General features: G+C 50.1%; 1 protein-coding gene across 1 annotated transcript in view; it reads right to left on the bottom strand.

Annotated features, from left to right (window-relative positions):
• Positions 1 to 16,206, bottom strand: part of LOC143767672 (uncharacterized) — a 65,563-nt gene extending 49,357 nt beyond the window's left edge. The window contains exons 1-6 of the mRNA XM_077256148.1: positions 15,752 to 16,206; positions 15,443 to 15,622; positions 15,236 to 15,359; positions 15,057 to 15,154; positions 14,768 to 14,858; positions 7,756 to 7,899 (exon numbers count right to left, since the gene is read on the bottom strand). Coding sequence (XP_077112263.1) covers positions 7,756 to 7,899; positions 14,768 to 14,858; positions 15,057 to 15,154; positions 15,236 to 15,359; positions 15,443 to 15,622; positions 15,752 to 15,829 — 715 coding nt within the window. The 5' untranslated portion in view covers positions 15,830 to 16,206. The remainder of the gene's footprint in view (positions 1 to 7,755; positions 7,900 to 14,767; positions 14,859 to 15,056; positions 15,155 to 15,235; positions 15,360 to 15,442; positions 15,623 to 15,751) is intronic.
• Between the last annotated feature and the right edge of the window lie 4,116 nt (positions 16,207 to 20,322).

Genomic DNA, 20,322 nt, shown 5'->3' with positions numbered 1-20,322 from the left:
CTTACATACAAGACACCACTGCAGCACTACAAAGACTAGATTATATATACCTTGAAGAACATAAGCTGATGGTAACTGCCGATGTAGAATCATTATATACTTCCATCAGGCATGAAGATGGCCTAAAAGCCGTATTGTGGTATCTTCAAATGAGCAACCTGGCATCCCCTCTGGCTAATTGGATTCTGGCCCTACTAGATTTTATTCTCACCCATAACGTTTTTACGTTTAATAATAAAATTTATCTACAAACCCAGGGGACCTCCATGGTAGCCTCTTGTGCCCCCTTATATGCCAACTTGTTTCTGGGGGCGTGGGAGAGGACCATTTTCCAGGGAGATGACACTGGGGAGATACAAAGCATCCAGGGATAGATGCGCTGTATAGACGATATCTGTTTCATCTGGGAAGGTACGGTAGACAATTTGCATCTCCTCATGGACAAACTAAATCAAAATAATCAGAACATAAAACTAACCTACAAGTTTGGCAAGGACCTGGAATTTTTGGACCTAAAAATCTTTACAATGCCAAATGGGATGATTGCAACAGATTTATACAGAAAACCCACCTCAACCAACTCCTTTCTACACGCCACTTCTTCCCTCCCACCAGCAACCATTAAGGATATTCCAACTGGCCAATTTTTAAGAGCCAAGAGGATCTGCTCGGAAAGTGGTGACTTTGAAAAACAATCCCTTGACTTGACAAATAGATTCTATGACAGAGGTTATAGCAAACGGTCCATCAGATTTGGCTATAAAAAGGCAAAAAAAACCCCAAGAGAACAACTACTATACCCTAGGCACAAGGATGCGCGCTCCCAAGACGGCCAGGTAAGATTTATTTCGATGGAAAGACCAAAGGATAATACTTAATAAGCACTGGCACATCCTTATGACAGATCGGGTCCTAAAACAAGGTCTCCCTCCACATCCACTAATGGTGGCAAAAAGAAGCTGCAATCTCAGGGATATACTGGTTCATAGCCACTATGATTCCACAACTAATTCAACATGCTCAATTCCACTACAAGGCTTCTTTCCCTGTGGCTTATGTAAAGCATGCATTAACCTAAAAAAGGCCAAAAAAATTGACCAATTCTGATGGATCCAAATCATTTACCATCAGAAAACATCTTACATGCTCCACCCAAGGGGTCATATACCATGCAACTTGCCCTTGCAATTTGATATACAGTATAGAGGGATTTTTGGTTCTTACCGTAAAATCTCTTTCTTGGAGCCTTCATTGGGGGACACAGGTAACCATGGGGTGTATGCTGTTGTCACTAGGAGGCTGACACTATGCAAATAAAGAAGAAGTAACTCCTCCCCGGCAGTATACACCCTCCGACAGGCACCAGGCAACTCAGTTGGTGCAAAAGCAGTAGGAAGAACAGGTAATATAAAACTCAACCTATGTACCAACCCACAACAACGGCACGTTAGCCAACACGGTACAACTTCAAGGGAGGGTGCTGTGTCCCCCAATGAAGGCTCCAAGAAAGATTTTACGGTAAGAACCAAAAATCCCTCTTTCTTTCTCGCTTCATTGGGGGACACAGGTAACCATGGGGCGTCCAAAAGCAGTCCCTAGGGCGGGTATTCTGCAGAAAAAGAGGAGTCAGGTTGGCCGGTGAGAAACCGCCGCCTGCAGTATCCTCCTACCCAGGCTCGCGTCCGCGGAAGCCTGAGTATGCACCCCGTAGAATTTGACAAAGGTGTGCATGGAAGACCACGTAGCGGCCTTGCAAACCTGCGAGGCCGAAGCTTGGTGACGAACTGCCCAGGAAGCTCCCACTGCCCGGGTAGAGTGAGCCTTCACCCCCGAAGGAGGCTGTTTGTCTTGGACGCGGTATGCCTCCAAAACCGCCGAACGGATCCAACGAGCAATCGTGGACTTGGAGGCAGGAAGACCCTTTCGACGCCCATCCGAGACGACGAACAGAGGATCGGCCTGACGAAAAGAGGCAGTTCTGGCGATGTAAATCCGGATAGCCCTGACCACATCCAGCTTGTGAAGGGATTTCTCCAATGGATGAACCGGGGAAGGGCAAAAGGACGGGAGGACAATGTCCTCGTTGATATGAAAAGATGAGACAACTTTCGGTAAGAAGGAAGGAACCGGACGAAGAACCGCCTTGTCTTGATGCAGAACCAGAAAGGGAGAACGGCAGGATAAAGCCGCCAGCTCTGAAACCCTTCTAATGGAGGTGATGGCGATCAAAAAGGCTACCTTCCAGGATAGAAGCGAGAAGGAAATATTCTGAAGCGGCTCAAAGGGCGGCCGCTGCAGGGCATCTAAGACGAGGTTGAGATCCCAAGGCTCAACAGGAGACCGGTAAGGGGGAGCTATATGAGCGACCCCCTGGATGAAGGTCCTCACCTGAGGCAGAGAAGCCAGGTCTCTTTGAAAAAGAATTGATAGAGCGGAGATCTGACCCTTCAAGGTGCTAAGGGAAAGACCCGAATCTAGGCCCGTTTGAAGAAAGCTGAGAAGGGAAGGAAGGGAAAAGGTCATAGGAAACAGATTGTTATCCTGACACCACCGGAAAAAGGCCTTCCAACATCTGTGGTAGACACGCGATGAAGCCGGTTTCCTCGCTCTTATCATAGTCTGGATGACGCTATGAGAAAAACCCGCGTTCTTCAGGACCGCGGCCTCAACGGCCATACCGTTAAATTCAGCGACCGAGAATTCGGGTGGGAGAGAGGCCCCTGTGAAAGAAGGTCCGGAAGATCCGGAAGTCTCCACGGAACATCCGATAACATGTTTATCAGCTCTGCGTACCAGGCTCTGCGAGGCCAATCTGGAGCTACCAAGAGTACGGGGACCCCTTCCGACTTGATCTTCTTTACGACCCTTGGAATCAGAGGGAGAGGCGGGAACAGATAGGGCATCCGGAACTGGGCCCAAGAGATCACGAGAGCGTCGCATCCGACGGCCATCGGGTCCCGAGACCTGGCGACGTACTGAGGAACTTTGTGGTTTGCCCGGGAGGCCATCAAGTCGACGTCTGGAACGCCCCACCGCTGGCAAATCTGGCTGAAGATTGCTGGAAGAAGAGACCACTCGCCCGCCACGATGCCCTGGCGACTTAGAAAGTCGGCCTCCCAATTGTCCACCCCTGGGATGTGGACGGCTGACAGAGAGGGAACATGACCCTCCGCCCAGCGGAAAATTTTTGCTACTTCCGCCATGACTTGACTGCTGCGGGTCCCCCCTTGGTGATTTATGTATGCCACGGCCGTGGCGTTGTCCGACTGAATGCGGACCGGCTTTCCCGAAAGGAGGGACTCCCAGCGGATGAGGGCTAGGAAGATGGCTCTGATTTCCAAGAGGTTGATCGAGAGGCACGCCTCTCGAGCAGTCCAGCGGCCCTGGGCTGTGAGGTGGAGAAAGACCGCTCCCCAACCTTGGAGACTGGCGTCGGTGGTAATCACCTGCCAGTGGGGGGGTAAAAATGACCTCCCGCGGAGAATGGAGGTGGACAGCGTCCACCAAGAGAGAGACTGTCTCGCCCTGGGGGAGAGGCGAAACGGACGGTCCAGGGAAAGCGGGTTCCTGTCCCAGGCAGACAGAAGAGCCAGCTGGAGGGGACGAGAGTGGAACTGAGCATAGGGGACCGCTTCCATAGAAGCGACCATTCTCCCCAGAACTCTCATGGCTAGACGAAGGGACAGAGGACTCGGACCCTTTAGCGCTCTGACACCCCGACGAAGAGAAAGAAACTTCTCCTTGGGAAGGAAGACCTGAGCCCGAAAGGTATCGAATTCCATGCCTAGGAACTCCAGCCGCTGGGTTGGAATCAAGGAAGACTTCTGGTTGTTGATCAACCAGCCTAGGCGAACTAAGGTGTCCAGAGTAAGATGGAGGCTCTGGCTGCAATCCCCCTGGGATGAGCCCTTGATCAATAGGTCGTCGAGGTATGGGATTACCAGAATCCCTTTTGAACGCAGGATGGCCATGACAGCTGCCATGACCTTCGTAAAGACCCTGGGAGCAGATGCCAGCCCGAAGGGGAGGGCAGTGAACTGGTAATGATGCTCCCTGATCGCGAATCGGAGGAACCTCTGATGCTGCACGCAAATAGGAATGTGAAGGTACGCATCCCGAATGTCCACTGAGCACAGAAACTCTCCCGGCTCCATGGACGCGATCACTGAGCGCAGAGATTCCATTTTGAAGTGTTGAATCCGAAGGTGGCGGTTCAATCGTTTGAGATCCAGAATCGGACGGAGAGAGCCGTCCTTTTTTGGAACCACGAACAGGTTTGAATAAAACCCGGAAAACCGCTGGCGAAAAGGCACCGGCACTACGACTCCCGAGGCGAGTAGCGAATCGACGGCCTGGAGAAGCTCTGGGAGATGAGAGGGCTGTTTGGGAGGACGAGAGAGCATGAAACGTCTTCCTGGGGGCGAAGAAAACTCTATTTTGTAGCCTGACGTGACGATCTCCCTGACCCATGCGTCGTCGACTACTGAAAGCCAAACCTCTGAGAAAAGAAGCAGGCGGCCTCCCACCCTGGAAGGAGTTCCAGGTGGGGGCGACCCGTCATTTATTAGAAAACCTGCGGCCCCGAGATCCCGATGGTTTTGCGGGGTGGCTCTTGGCTCTCCAGCGTGGCGGAGGCCTGAAAGAAGGTTTTCTTCGGTCCCCCTGTGAGGAGGAACGGTCCTGGACGGGGTTTCCCGAAGAGGCAAAAGACCGAAAGGGACGAAAGGACTGGGGACCTCTCCTGTTGAAGGGACGTTTAGGCTTGGACTGGGGTAAGGAGGTACTCTTACCGCCAGTAGCGTCCGAGATCATTTGATCTAGCTGCGCGCCGAAGAGTCTGGAGCCCTGGAAGGGCAGACCAGTGAGCGATTTCTTAGATGCGGGGTCAGCGTTCCACGCCTTTAACCAAAGAATCCGGCGAATGGCGACAATGTTGCCATTAGCCCTGGTAGAGCAGGCCGCTGCATCAAGGGAGGCATTCATCAGGTATTTTCCTGCCAGTGAAATCTGATCCGCTAATTCAGACAGTTCTTCAGCAGGAGCAGAGGCCGAAATGCCCCTGCGCAGGGTCTTGGCCCAGGCTGATACAGCCTTGGCTACCCATGATGAGGCGAAAATAGGGCAAAGGGAGGCTCCGGAGGCCTCAAATGCTGATTTTGCTAGCGCCTCGATTTGTCTGTCCGAGGGGTCCTTAAGGGAAGCCGCGTCCGGAATAGACAGAACTGTCTGTGAGGACAGCCTGGACACAGGCGGGTCTACCTTAGGAGACTCGGACCACTTGGAGACCAGGTCGGAGTGAAAAGGGTATAACACATCAAGTAGTTTCCTACCTGGGAAACGCTTGCCAGGGTTTTCCCAGTGAGTGGCGGTAGTGTTGTCAAACTCCTTGTGATTAGGGAAAACCCTAGAGGGACGTTTAATCCGTTTAAAAGCAATGGAGACGTCCTGAGAGCTTGCCTCATCCTCCTTAAGATCAAGCGTCTGAACGATCGCTGAAATAAGGCTATCAACCATGTCTTGTGTTCCGGAAGTCTGATCTGCATCCGAGTCAGATTCCGACTGAGAGGTGACATCAGACCCGAGGTCCGCCTGTGAGGAAGGGGAACGGGCAGATAGGGGAATCCCGATGTGGTCCGGTGAACTGGAGAAGGATCTAGATAAGGTCCGTTTTCTGTCTCTTTTGTCCGGTCTGCCTCTGTGAGAGTCTAGGACAGGTGCGGGCGAATCGCCGTGAGAGGCGTTCGTGGCACTGGTGGCATTAGAGAGAAGCGGGATGCGTTCAAGTACCTGGACTAGGGACTGAGAAACCTTAGTCAGGTCGGACACAGATTGAGACATAGCAACAGCCCACTCCGGGGGAGGGGGGGTGCACTCATCCCGGGACCCTGAAGCTTCCAGGGGAGCTGACATGGTGGGAGGAACGCAGGACGGGCAGAAAGGAGATGGCTGACCTGAAACCCACTTTTTCTTACAGTGAGCGCAGGCGTAATGGATGGCCGTAGGGGCAAAGGCCGGGGTGGGGTCGGACATAGGTGGATATTACCTTGTCCCCAGAGAATACTGCCAGGTGGAGTAGGAGGTAGCGCTGAGCCTGGTGAAAGACAGCGGTAACCGCAGGTGCCTGTGTTCCCCGGAGAAATCCTGTGTCCTACGCGATGTGCAGACGCTGACACGCTAGCAGGAAGCAGGAGAAAAGAGCGCGGAGAAAGTGCGACGCTGTGGGCGTGCACAGGATCGAAGGGGGGAAAGAAAGGAACGCCCCCTGTAAAACTGAAAGTAATCCGGCCGCTATACCGTCGACCGCCACAAGAGGGTGCTCAAGCGGCAAGAAAGGGAAAAGCCGGGAGACGCTGCACATCCCGGCCGCAGTAATTCCGGCCACCACCAGAGGGCGCTCAAGCGCTAAGAAAGGGAAAAATAAACTGTGAGGCAGAGAGAAATGGCGGGCGAACGGGCCTGCAAGTTTGAAATAAGGAGGGGGAAAAGATGCCAGCCTTCCTGCTCCCATTCTATGCAACCCACTTCCCTGTCAGATGCACCCCTATGGTAAGAGGGGATCACCGCTGGGCAGGGTATTGGTGGGAGGGGTGGTGGGGGATTTTGTTGATTGAAGATTCCCTACCTGCAGATGAGGAAGCATCAGGATCCCTGGTAGATAGAGGGTCCTGGAAGTAGTCCTCCTTCCCGCGCCACGACTCTCCGGCGCAGAAGACGGCGTCGACCCCTGAACAGGGGGAGAGGGTCACTGGATGTGACCACCGTCTTCCTCTCAGCCCGCTCCGAGGAGAGGGATGAGGAGGGGAAACGGGCAGGACTGGCCACCGAAGAAAGGGTCACCCTGAACACCCGAATGGGTGACAGGGGACAAAGTCCTGCCCAGCGGGTCCGAGAGGGTGCGATGTGGGTGATACCACACTGCTCTCTCGGTCGCTCAAAGTGGGGAAAACAGGGTGAGAAAACTGCACCCTGTTACCCTGAAGAAAGTATCTGAAAAAGAAAGGGGAAATGATTAAAAACACACAACAATTCCCTGTAAAAGAAATGCGGATCTGGGGTTAGATCCAGGTCCGCCTCCTACAGACACTAAGCAAAAACTGAGTTGCCTGGTGCCTGTCGGAGGGTGTATACTGCCGGGGAGGAGTTACTTCTTCTTTATTTGCATAGTGTCAGCCTCCTAGTGACAACAGCATACACCCATGGTTACCTGTGTCCCCCAATGAAGCGAGAAAGAAATTGGCTTAACAACGCGGGAACTCAAAATTAGGGTGAGGGAACACATTAGAGACATAGAGAAATCTAAGACCATTGAAGATATTTCTCTACTTAAAACCCTACCCCGTCGTTTTAAAACACACCACAATTCCCAATCTAGAGGCCTTATTTTTAAAGCCATACATCAAATTGACCTGGGCATCAGAGGGGGGGACTTAAGCAAATTATTAGCGCAACAAGAGAGTAGATGGATCTACCGCCTGAACACCATCACACCCTCTGGTCTAAATGAAAATCATGGCTTTGCTTCCTTCTTATAGGAAACACGGCCTGAACACTATAACACCCTTTCGCCTGAGTGAAAATTATGATTTTGTTTCCTTCCTATAGCAGACATCGTTTCCTAATAATAATAACAACAATCCAAGTTTTAATTGGTCGCTAGGTTTTAATTAATTCTTTTTTATCTTCTTTCCCTCTTCATCACCCCTAACTATTTATCATTTCATTTGTACATTTACCCTATCATCATTTTTAACTTACCCGTAGGTATCCTAGGCTTTCCTTTCTGGGCCACTTGTTCTCCGGAGGATTGGTGTATGGACCGTTTCTTCCTTCCTGTCTCCTGTTTTGACGCAGCCCTAATGGTCGGTTCCTGGCGGCTCTTTTCAAGAAAAATCATCCCAGCTGGGAAATAAAGTTGAGAGGACAAGAAAAGGAAATTTCTTTACACAAGGGACTTATATGGACACTCCATTATGTAATATTCCATCTCACAGCACCTTCACTCCATCCATGTGTTTATAATTAAGGATATTATTTTATTTCATTTATTTTTTTCTCCACACACTTTCTTTATCTTGCTCCCTTTTCATAATATTCCTTTTAGCACCTTTCAAGCCCCTCCATTTCCACTCACCCATCCATATTATTACAAATATTTTTTACTAAACATATTCACCTTCAGCTTGTAAGGCCAATTCAGCACCCACCTCTTAAACCCTTCTATTTTTGGCCTTTAACCGCACTTAGCCTTATTTGTCCTTTTTCACATGGCGCACATAATGGCACCGTTCCTCTTTTCAAAAGATATAGTTTCCCCCTCCTTACCCTCATGATTTCCTTTTCTCCTCCATCCTCCCATTTTACTTCCCCCTTCTTTGTTGCTTACTGTTCATCCACGGCCGCGGAGAACAGGATGAATGGAGGGGGCGGTACTATTGTCACGCTCACAAGCCCTCTCCTTCTGGCTAGTGCGCATGCGCCGGTCTCATATCTCCACCTGAGTTCCGATCAGCGCCAGTTCCATGACACGCGGTGCGCTCCACTGCGTGTCATGAGGCGCGGGACCGGGAGTCCCTTCGCTGTGGGAGCTTTGACTGGCTGCATGCGCCATTACCACTGCCAGATACACCTCCGCAACTCCTTCACCCTACGCACGTAACCCCGCCCTCTCCTTTGACTTCACATGTGCTGGGGGTGTATCCAACTGGACCCTGGCGCCGAACAAAGACCATTGACAATCTCCCCATTCCCACCCTCTGCTTACCACTCCGCCCTCCTAATTACTTTACACCCGCCCTTAGGATATAAAAACCTACTCCCCTACCTAGTCTCCATCACGCCCCCCTTTATGAAGAAGCAGTCATGTGAAACGGCGCTCGTCGGGCGCAGGACGTGACACCATCTCCCCAGGCTGCCCAAACCCTCATTCACTAAATTCAGGTAAACTCTGACTGGTCTTCGACCAGCTGTATTATGTGCTAATCTAGTTTCTACATCTCTTGCATGTACTGCTTACCTACCCTTATAACTGACTGCCATCAAGTAGAGGATCTGTGAGCTCTCCCGTGTGGTGTAGTATATAGAGGATCTGTCAGCTCTCCCGTGTGGTGTAGTATATAGAGGATCGGTGAGCACTCCCGTGTGGTGTAGTATATAGAGGATCTGTCAGCTCTCCTGTGTGGTGTAGTATATAGAGGATCTGTCAGCTCTCCTGTGTGGTGTAGTATATAGAGGATCTGTCAGCTCTCCTGTGTGGTGTAGTATATAGGATCTATCCGGTGTGGTATTTTTAAACTGCATGGTGGGCCCCAAGAATGATTTTTCTCTGGTGGGCCCAAGGTACTCCAGTCCGACGCTGCTTCTGAATGCTAAGACTATCGCTCAGGTTTTTGATGAGATCATGAAGCTTCACGGGGTTCCCTCCGATGTTGTGTTACATCGGATGACCCAATTTGTTTCCAAGTTCTAGAAAGTTTTCTGTTCTTGACTGGGGTGCAGCTGTTCTTTTCCTCTTCTTTCCATCCTCAGTTGCATGGACATTCCGAACGTATTAATCAGAATTTTAGAGGCTTATCTCAGGTGTTTTATCTCTGAAAACCAGGAAGATTGGGCATCTTCCTTACCGTTGGCCGAGTATGCTATTAAAAATCATTGCCAAGAATTTACCGGCAGGTCACTATTTATTTGTGCATACGGTTTCCTTCCACAGTTTGGTACTTTTAGTGAGGGAGGGGGCTTCAGGAGTTCCTGAGGAGGAACGTTTTGCTTTATCTTCCTCCTCTGTGTGGCAAGGGGCTCAGAGTAATTTGAGGATCATGGGAGACAGGTAGAAACGTATTGCTGACAGGAAACACTCGACAGGTCCAGACCTAAATGTGAATTACTTTTTGTGGATATCAACCAGGAATATGAAGTTGAAGATCCCTTCCTGGAAGCTGGGACCTAGGTTTATTGATCCCTTTAAAATAACCACTGTCATTAACCCTGCAGCTTTTCTTCTTGAGTTACCTCAGGCTCTTAAGATCCACAAGGTGTTCCACAGGTCTTTACTCAATAAATATGTAGAACCTCTTGAGTCATCTCCCTGCTGCTGCTCTCAATCCTTACTGATGGTAATTTGGAGTTCCAGATTTTGATGATTGTTTATTCCCATCTTCAGCGTTGTTTCCTGTTGTACTTCATGCACTGGAGTTGTTATGGTCCAGAAGAGAGGATGTGGGTTTCTCAGAGGTGAATTCCCCTAGGCTGGTTCGTTCGTTCCATGCCTCATCCTGAGAAACCAGGTCCTGAGTGTCCGGAGGCCACTCATACAAGGGGAGGGTACTGTGCATCAGTCAGTTATTCTGGATCCGGCTACAGAAGGTCATTGCGCTGAGCTCTGCAGGCAATTTCTGGATCTTGTATCTCTGTTGCAAAGTGATATCCTTCTCCCTCTAGGACATAGCAGTGATCTTCACTACTGCTGATTATCACACCTTTGCTGGATGTTTAAATTCCTTTAGTCGCTTCAGCAAGGAGCCGGTGATAGTTCTACTATTTCCCTTTGTCTGGTTGGAAGTACTTGTAATCAACTAGTTCCTTCTTGGTGTTCTCTTGGAAGGATAGCTGGCGTGATCTCTTTGGTGTCTTCTCAAGCTAAGTGTATTCCCTACTTTGTTTACCTTATTTGTTTTTAGTTGTAGTGGGGGCTGACTAGTGATTACCCCATCCTTCTCCAGGGTCAGCCAGGGATTAGGCTCCTGCTCAACGATAGTTGAAGAACCAGGAGTGGCTACTTGGTTTTTACTAGAACTTCTCATAATGGAGTTAGGCTTGTACAGCAGATAGCCGTCGGGTAACAGTCCTGGGCAGTCCCTGGTACTGTAGAAGCTCACCCAATGGGTCAGGATGGCAGTCAAGGACATGGATTCGGAGTCACGGGCAGTACAGGATTTGGATACTGGTAGACCAGCTATAGGAGAATATACAGATGGTATGGATTCTGGCTCACCCAGATGACAGACACTGATCCTTGTTCAAACAGTGCAGATTTTGAGACAAGCCAGGAAGGACACTGGTGCTAATTCAATCAACACAGGTTTCAGGAACATATTTAGACAACATGGGAATCAGGAACAGGTTATGGACCAGGGACCTGGCTACATACTACTTACATACACAGACTAAGTAGAGAAAATACAGGAGTTGTTCAGGCACCTCCCTACTAACGCTGCCGTCACAATAGCAGTATTTGGTCAGTATTTTACATCAGTATTTGTAAGCCAAAACCAGGAGTGGAACAAAGAGGAAAAGTCTAATAGAAACATATGCACCACTTCTGCATTTATCAGCCACTCCTGGTTTTGGCTTACAAATACTGATGTAAAATACTGACCAAATACTGATAGTGTGACGGCAGCCTAAGGAGGGTGCTTTACATACAAGTGCTTCTCACAATATCAGAAAATCATCAAAAAGTTAATGTATTTCAGTTCTTCAATACAAAAAGTGAAACTCACATATTATATAGAGTCATTACAAACAGAGTGATCTATTTCAAGTGTTTCTTTCTGATAATGATGATGATTATGGCTTACAGCCAATGAAAACCCAAAAGTCATTATCTCAGTAAGTTAGAATACCTTATAACACCAGCTTGAAAAATTATTTTAAAATCGAAAATGTTGGCCTACTGAAATGTATGCTCAGTACTTAGTTGGGGCTCCTTTTGCATCAATTACTTCATCAATGTGGTGTGACATGGAGGCGATCAGCCTGTGGCACTGCTGAGGTGTTATGGAAGCCCAGGTTGCTTTGATAGCAGTCTTCAGCTCGTCTGCATTGTTGGGTCTGGTGTCTCATCTTCCTCTTGACAATACCCCATGAATTCTCTATGAGGTTAAGGTCAGGCGAGTTTGCTGGCTAATCAAGAACAGTGATACTGTTATTTTTAAACCAGGTATTGGTACTTTTGGCAGTGTGGACAGGTGCCAAGTCCTGCTGGAAAATGAAATTTTCATCTCCAAAAAGCTTGTCGGCAGAGGGAAGCATGAAGTGCTCTAAAATTTCCTGGTAGACAGCTGCGCTGACTTTGATCTTGATAACACACAGTGGACCTGCACCAGGAGATGACATGGCTCCCCAAACCATCACTGATTGTGGAAACTTCACACTAGACCTCAAGCAGTTTGGATTGTCTGTCTCTCAACTCTTCCTGCAGACTCTGAGATATTCATTGCTAAATGAAAAGCAAAATTCACTTTCATCTGATACGTCTGTGTGTGGTGGCTCTTGCAGCAATGACTCCAGCAGCAGTCCACTCCTTGTGAATCTTCCCCAAATTTTTGAATTGCCTTTACTTAATCCTTTCAAGGCTGTGGTTATCGCGGTTGCTTGTGCACCTTTTTCTACCACACTTTTACCTTCCACTCAACTTTCCATTAATATGCTTGGATACAGCACTCTGTGAACAGCCAGTTTCTTTAGCAATGTCCTTTTGTGGCTTCCCCTCCTTGTGGAGTGTCAGTGACTGCTTTATGGACATTTATCAAGTCAGCAGTGTTTCCCATGATTGTGGAGCTACTGAAACAGAGTAAGGGACTTTTTGTAAAGCTTAGGAAGCCTTTGCAGGTGTTTTTCGTTAATTATAATTGACTGAAGTAATGGCTTTTGGGGTTTCATTGGCTGTAAGCCATAATCATCAACATTAACAGAAATAAACACTTGAAATAAATCACTCTGCTTGTAAGGACTCTAAAATATATCAGTTTCACTTTTTGTATTGAAGAACTGAAATAAATTAACTTTTTGATGATATTCCAATTTTGTGAGAAGCACCTGTACCTGATGCCTACCAGCTTTTGGCTGGAGCAACTCCCAAAGTGCGAGCACTGCCCCTTTAAGAATCGGAGCGAGTGTACGCAGACCTAGAGAAGCAGGAAGGCACAACAGGGAACAGATAGATTGCCGACTGGCCGGGACATTGAGCATGTTAGCATCCGTGCCACAGGAGTGAGAATGACCACACTGGGACGTCAGAATCGCCTTTACAAATGTAACAGCATCGTTACCCTCTGATTACCGGCCCATTATAATATTTTTCTTCAAGTGATTTTCTAACCTGTCAGCACAGTCTACTTACGCTGTCATTTGGCCTCAAAACAATCCCGAGACATTTCAGGACTAAACATCATAGTGACAGTTCCCTTTTTAGGGTGCGGGGTATAGATATGCTCAATGTTAATATCCGTGGCGGGAATTTGTTTAACCGTTTGGGCCAACTGGAAACACGTTGGATTTGGTCCCTCAATACCGTATACCCTGCAGCTCTGAATGAGAACATTAGTTATGCTCCCTTCCTGTAGTCGCTGCACTGGTGTGCTTAGTGTGCCTTCTTGCAATTTGTGCACATTTTGTTTTAATTCTTTTATTGTTGTTCTGTTTTTAATTCACCTTTTTATTACTTAGGATTCCCATATCGCTATACTGAATTGGTTATTGTGCTTTTGGAACTCATCTGGACTATGTGACATGGAAATTGAAGCTGATGGACTGCTAGTTTTGTCATTTTTCCCTACCCTGATAAAGCCATCGTTTGGGTTCTTTTCTTCCCCATTGGGGTGTAGGGGACATATGCGGACAAGCTGTTAGTACTGTTATTACTATTTATGATGCTATCATCAATGCTCATGTGCCTTGTGGGACTGTACCATGTTATATTGTTGTGTTTATGGTCATTGTATTTTATATTATTATTTGATATATTATATTATGTAAAGTGGTCACAGTCTCCTCTTGGCCAATGTGTCTCTCTCTTTGTACAATTCATTTTTATAACTGCATTTGTCCGTATGTTTTATTTGATATGCTGTTATATCTGCATATCTCCTTGTTGTCCTTCTACGCTAATAGTTGCTTCTAAACGCTTCTGTTTGCCCTTTCCATTGCCCCTATTGTAGATGGCGTCTACGCACTGATAACTTTAGGCGCATGCGCCGCTCTGTTACTGCTCCGTCCTTCTCTGACAGCCGCGCACGTACTTCCGGATCACATGGGGCCCCATGCGTTTCCGGTCGTCGTTGTTCGGCGTGCTGGACTGGGCGGAAGCAGTGTGTTGCGGTGGCGTGCAGTCTCTATGATGGGTTTCCTATATATACTCCTCTATACCCATTCTATGTACGCGCCCCCTGAGGAAGGTATCCTAACTGAAACGCGTCGGGGTGGATCGGGGTCCCCATACTGCGGAGGTTTACCACGGGATCGCTATTACCAGGTGATGTGTAGTAGTTCATTTATGTGCCTTTACCTGTATAATCACTGGTTTATTTACATTTCTTCCATGTACTCTGGATGAAGTTCTGCTATCCTGTGGGGCTGTGCCTCTACGAATTGCACTATATACCATCTATTTATAGTATACTTTAAATTCTCTGCAGCTGGGGATCGCCGTACCTTGGGCTGGTTTATTGTTCACATGTTGCTGCTGGCATTTTTGTCATCTTTTAGCCCTTTCTAACACTAACTCTCTGGTTGTTATATGTATAATTTTATCCAATAAAGTGTTGTTCTATGTTTGGACTCTGACTGCGTGGTGCTCTTTTGTCTTTGTCATTTGGCTTTGTAGTTTACAGACCTGGACAGGTAATGGTCAGTGCCTCCTAATTTATGTTGGCAGGTGGATTTCCCAGATTGTAAGCTCTATAGAAAAGAGCTTTCAATACCCAGTCATTGGGATAGTGTGACATGACTGAACTACTTCTTTACTTCTCTATACTTAGTGGTTACTACTCACCTGGGTAGTCATATGTAGGAATCTCCTCTTTACACCGCTCATCACCCCTCACATATGTCTCTGTAGTATTAATATGGGCCAGATCTTCACCCTGAAACAAATATTGTATCAATCACAGAGAGACGAAGAAGTCACATCTATGATCAGCTCTAATCCTGCCATCTCCACTGTTCTCATTACACAAGTATAAAACATATAATACTGGTGGATAAAACAAGACTGAGCACAAGACCTTCACAGCCGTCTACACATCATAGGGGAGATCTCCTGACACCTTCTCTCCATCTACCTGATGATCCTGAGGAACACTGGGATCTTCTTGTTTACAGTCCTGTGGAAGAAGAGGACGGGGACATCTCTCTGGTGTTGTCATCTTACTGGATAGATCTGGAGGAAACACATACAGGGACTGAATTCATTCTTTACATACAGATAATTATAGGCCGTGTATTTAGTCCTGTCTATTACCTGGTGATGTGAGGGGCTGGGGAACCTCCATCATGACGTTCTTGTACAGATCTCTGTGTCCTTCTAAATACTCCCACTCCTCCATGGAGAAATAGACAGCGACATCCTGACACCTTATAGGAACCTGACACATACAATGATACCGTCATCCCCCCGATCCCTTCATAGCGTTACTGTATAATGTCCCAGCATTCCCAGCAGTGTCACCTCTCCAGTCAGCAGCTCAATCATCTTGTAGGTGAGTTCTAGTATCTTCTGGTCATTGATGTCCTCATGTATCAGGGGGTGAGGTGGAGGCCCCGTGATTGGGCTCAGGGGTCCTCCCCATCCCTCAGACACAGGGTCCTGACAGCGATCACTAGAGGTCTTCTTCACTACTATGTAATCCTGGTTATGGAGAGACACATTAATAAATCTCACTACAGACATTTCCAGAGTCCTCACCTCTCCAGTTCTGTCCATCTGTTATTCCCATAGATAAGAATGAGGTAATGTGACGTCATCAGAATCTCTCACCTCTCCAGAAAGCCGGAAGAGGATCTCTAGGGTGAGGTGTAATATCCTCTCCGCCATCTTGTCTCTGTCCATATTCATCCTTGATGGGTAAATCAGGAAAATTCTCTTCTATGGAAGGATCTTCACTGAGAAGATCCGAGACCTGAATGAGAAGAAGATGAGCCGATGTAATATCATAAAAATCCTGTGTAATAATACAATTACTGGAGATAATAAGGGAAACATATGAGGAGATTTATTATTTTACACTATTTAGTTTTCTTCTTTGACATCTACTAATAAAACCTATATATTTAGGCCACAGACAACAAGCAGTTTCTTCCTCAGAGTCGGCAGCTGAATATGTTTCTCTCATAGACTCATCTTCCATAACGCAGAGAATAACGGAGCCTCCAGCACCGACCTCCACCCGCAGAGCCGCACTACACAAAGAATAATGGAGCCTCCAGCACCGACCTCCACCCGCAGAGCCGCACTCCACATAGAGAATAATGGAGCCTCCAGCACCGACCTTCACCCTCAGAGCCGCACTCCACATAGAGAATAATGGAGCCTCCAGCACCGACCTCCACCCGCAGAGCCGCACTCCACATAGAGAATAATGGAGCCTCCAGCACCGACCTCCACCCGCAGAGCCGCACTACACATAGAGAATAATGGAGCCTCCAGCACCGACCTCCACCCGCAGAGCCGCACTCCACATAGAGAATAATGGAGCCTCCAGCACCGACCTCCACCCGCAGAGCCGCACTACACAAAGAATAATGGAGCCTCCAGCACCGACCTCCACCCGCAGAGCCGCACTCCACATAGAGAATAATGGAGCCTCCAGCACCGACCTCCACCCGCAGAGCCGCACTCCACATAGAGAATAATGGAGCCTCCAGCACCGACCTCCACCCGCAGAGCCGCACTCCACATAGAGAATAATGGAGCCTCCAGCACCGACCTCCACCCGCAGAGCTGCACACCACATAGAGAATAATGGAGCCTCCAGCACCGACCTCCACATAGAGAATAATGGGGTCTCCAGCACCGACCTCCACCCGCAGAGCCGCACTCCACATAGAGAATAATGGGGCCTCCAGCACCGACCTCCACCCGCAGAGCCGCACTCCACATAGAGAATAATGGAGCCTCCAGCACCGACCTCCACCCGCAGAGCCGCACTCCACATAGAGAATAATGGAGCCTCCAGCACCGACCTCCACCCGCAGAGCCGCACTCCACATAGAGAATAATGGAGCCTCCAGCACCGACCTCCACCCGCAGAGCTGCACACCACATAGAGAATAATGGAGCCTCCAGCACCGACCTCCACCCGCAGAGCCGCACTCCACATAGAGAATAATGGAGCCTCCAGCACCGACCTCCACCCGCAGAGCCGCACTCCACATAGAGAATAATGGAGCCTCCAGCACCGACCTCCACATAGAGAATAATGGGGTCTCCAGCACCGACCTCCACCCGCAGAGCCGCACTCCACATAGAGAATAATGGAGCCTCCAGCACCGACCTTCACCCGCAGAGCCGCACTCCACATAGAGAATAATGGAGCCTCCAGCACCGACCTCCACCCGCAGAGCCGCACTCCACATAGAGAATAATGGGGCCTCCAGCACCGACCTCCACCCGCAGAGCCGCACTCCACATAGAGAATAATGGAGCCTCCAGCACCGACCTCCACCCGCTGAGCCGCACTACACAAAGAATAATGGAGCCTCCAGCACCGACCTCCACCCGCAGAGCCGCACTCCACATAGAGAATAATGGAGCCTCCAGCACCGACCTCCACATAGAGAATAATGGAGCCTCCAGCACCGACCTCCACCCGCAGAGCTGCACTCCACATAGAGAATAATGGAGCCTTCAGCACCGACCTCCACCCGCAGAGCCAACCTCCACATAGAGAATAATGGAGCCTCCAGCACCGACCTCCACCCGCAGAGCTGCACACCACATAGAGAATAATGGAGCCTCCAGCACCGACCTCCACCCGCAGAGCTGCACACCACATAGAGAATAATGGAGCCTCCAGCACCGACCTTCACCCGCAGAGCCGCACTCCACATAGAGAATAATGGAGCCTCCAGCACCGACCTCCACCCGCAGAGCCGCACTCCACATAGAGAATAATGGAGCCTCCAGCACCGACCTCCACCCGCACTCCACATAGAGAATAATGGAGCCTCCAGCACCGACCTCCACCCGCAGAGCCGCACTCCACATAGAGAATAATGGAGCCTCCAGCACCGACCTCCACATAGAGAATAATGGGGTCTCCAGCACCGACCTCCACCCGCAGAGCCGCACTCCACATAGAGAATAATGCGGCCTCCAGCACCGACCTCCACCCGCAGAGCCGCACTCCACATAGAGAATAATGGAGCCTCCAGCACCGACCTCCACCCGCAGAGCCGCACTACACAAAGAATAATGGAGCCTCCAGCACCGACCTCCACCCGCAGAGCCGCACTCCACATAGAGAATAATGGAGCCTCCAGCACCGACCTCCACATAGAGAATAATGGGGTCTCCAGCACCGACCTCCACCCGCAGAGCCGCACTCCACATAGAGAATAATGGAGCCTCCAGCACCGACCTCCACCCGCAGAGCCGCACTCCACATAGAGAATAATGGGGCCTCCAGCACCGACCTCCACCCGCAGAGCCGCACTCCACATAGAGAATAATGGAGCCTCCAGCACCGACCTCCACCCGCAGAGCTGCACTCCACATAGAGAATAATGGAGCCTCCAGCACCGACCTCCACCCGCAGAGCAGCACTCCACATAGAGAATAATGGAGCCTCCAGCACCGACCTCCACCCGCAGAGCTGCACACCACAGAGAATAATGGAGCCCCTGACCTCCACCCGCAGAGCCGCACTCCACATAGAGAATAATGGGGCCTCCAGCACCGACCTCCACCCGCAGAGCCGCACTCCACATAGAGAATAATGGAGCCTCCAGCACCGACCTCCACCCGCAGAGCCGCACTCCACATAGAGAATAATGGAGCCTCCAGCACCGACCTCCACCCGCAGAGCCGCACTACACAAAGAATAATGGAGCCTCCAGCACCGACCTCCACCCGCAGAGCCGCACTCCACATAGAGAATAATGGAGCCTCCAGCACCGACCTCCACCCGCAGAGCCGCACTCCACATAGAGAATAATGGAGCCTCCAGCACCGACCTCCACCCGCAGAGCCGCACTCCACATAGAGAATAATGGGGCCTCCAGCACCGACCTCCACATAGAGAATAATGGGGTCTCCAGCACCGACCTCCACCCGCAGAGCCGCACTACACAAAGAATAATGGAGCCTCCAGCACCGACCTCCACCCGCAGAGCCGCACTCCACATAGAGAATAATGGAGCCTCCAGCACCGACCTTCACCCGCAGAGCCGCACTCCACATAGAGAATAATGGAGCCTCCAGCACCGACCTCCACCCGCAGAGCCGCACTCCACATAGAGAATAATGGAGCCTCCAGCACCGACCTCCACCCGCAGAGCAGCACTACACATAGAGAATAATGGAGCCTCCAGCACCGACCTCCACCCGCAGAGCCGCACTCCACATAGAGAATAATGGAGCCTCCAGCACCGACCTCCACCCGCAGAGCCGCACTACACAAAGAATAATGGAGCCTCCAGCACCGACCTCCACCCGCAGAGCCGCACTCCACATAGAGAATAATGGAGCCTCCAGCACCGACCTCCACCCGCAGAGCCGCACTCCACATAGAGAATAATGGAGCCTCCAGCACCGACCTCCACCCGCAGAGCCGCACTACACAAAGAATAATGGAGCCTCCAGCACCGACCTCCACCCGCAGAGCCGCACTCCACATAGAGAATAATGGAGCCTCCAGCACCGACCTCCACCCGCAGAGCTGCACACCACATAGAGAATAATGGAGCCTCCAGCACCGACCTCCACATAGAGAATAATGGGGTCTCCAGCACCGACCTCCACCCGCAGAGCCGCACTCCACATAGAGAATAATGGGGCCTCCAGCACCGACCTCCACCCGCAGAGCCGCACTCCACATAGAGAATAATGGAGCCTCCAGCACCGACCTCCACCCGCAGAGCCGCACTCCACATAGAGAATAATGGAGCCTCCAGCACCGACCTCCACCCGCAGAGCCGCACTCCACATAGAGAATAATGGAGCCTCCAGCACCGACCTCCACCCGCAGAGCTGCACACCACATAGAGAATAATGGAGCCTCCAGCACCGACCTCCACCCGCAGAGCCGCACTCCACATAGAGAATAATGGAGCCTCCAGCACCGACCTCCACCCGCAGAGCCGCACTCCACATAGAGAATAATGGAGCCTCCAGCACCGACCTCCACCCGCAGAGCCGCACTCCACATAGAGAATAATGGGGCCTCCAGCACCGACCTCCACCCGCAGAGCCGCACTCCACATAGAGAATAATGGAGCCTCCAGCACCGACCTCCACCCGCTGAGCCGCACTACACAAAGAATAATGGAGCCTCCAGCACCGACCTCCACCCGCAGAGCCGCACTCCACATAGAGAATAATGGAGCCTC

The sequence above is a fragment of the Ranitomeya variabilis genome, chromosome 4 (genome assembly GCF_051348905.1).
Source record: "Ranitomeya variabilis isolate aRanVar5 chromosome 4, aRanVar5.hap1, whole genome shotgun sequence".
Classification (NCBI taxonomy): Eukaryota; Metazoa; Chordata; class Amphibia; order Anura; family Dendrobatidae; genus Ranitomeya; species Ranitomeya variabilis.
Note: the sequence above shows the minus strand (reverse complement) of the source record. Positions and strands in the feature narration are given on the sequence as shown.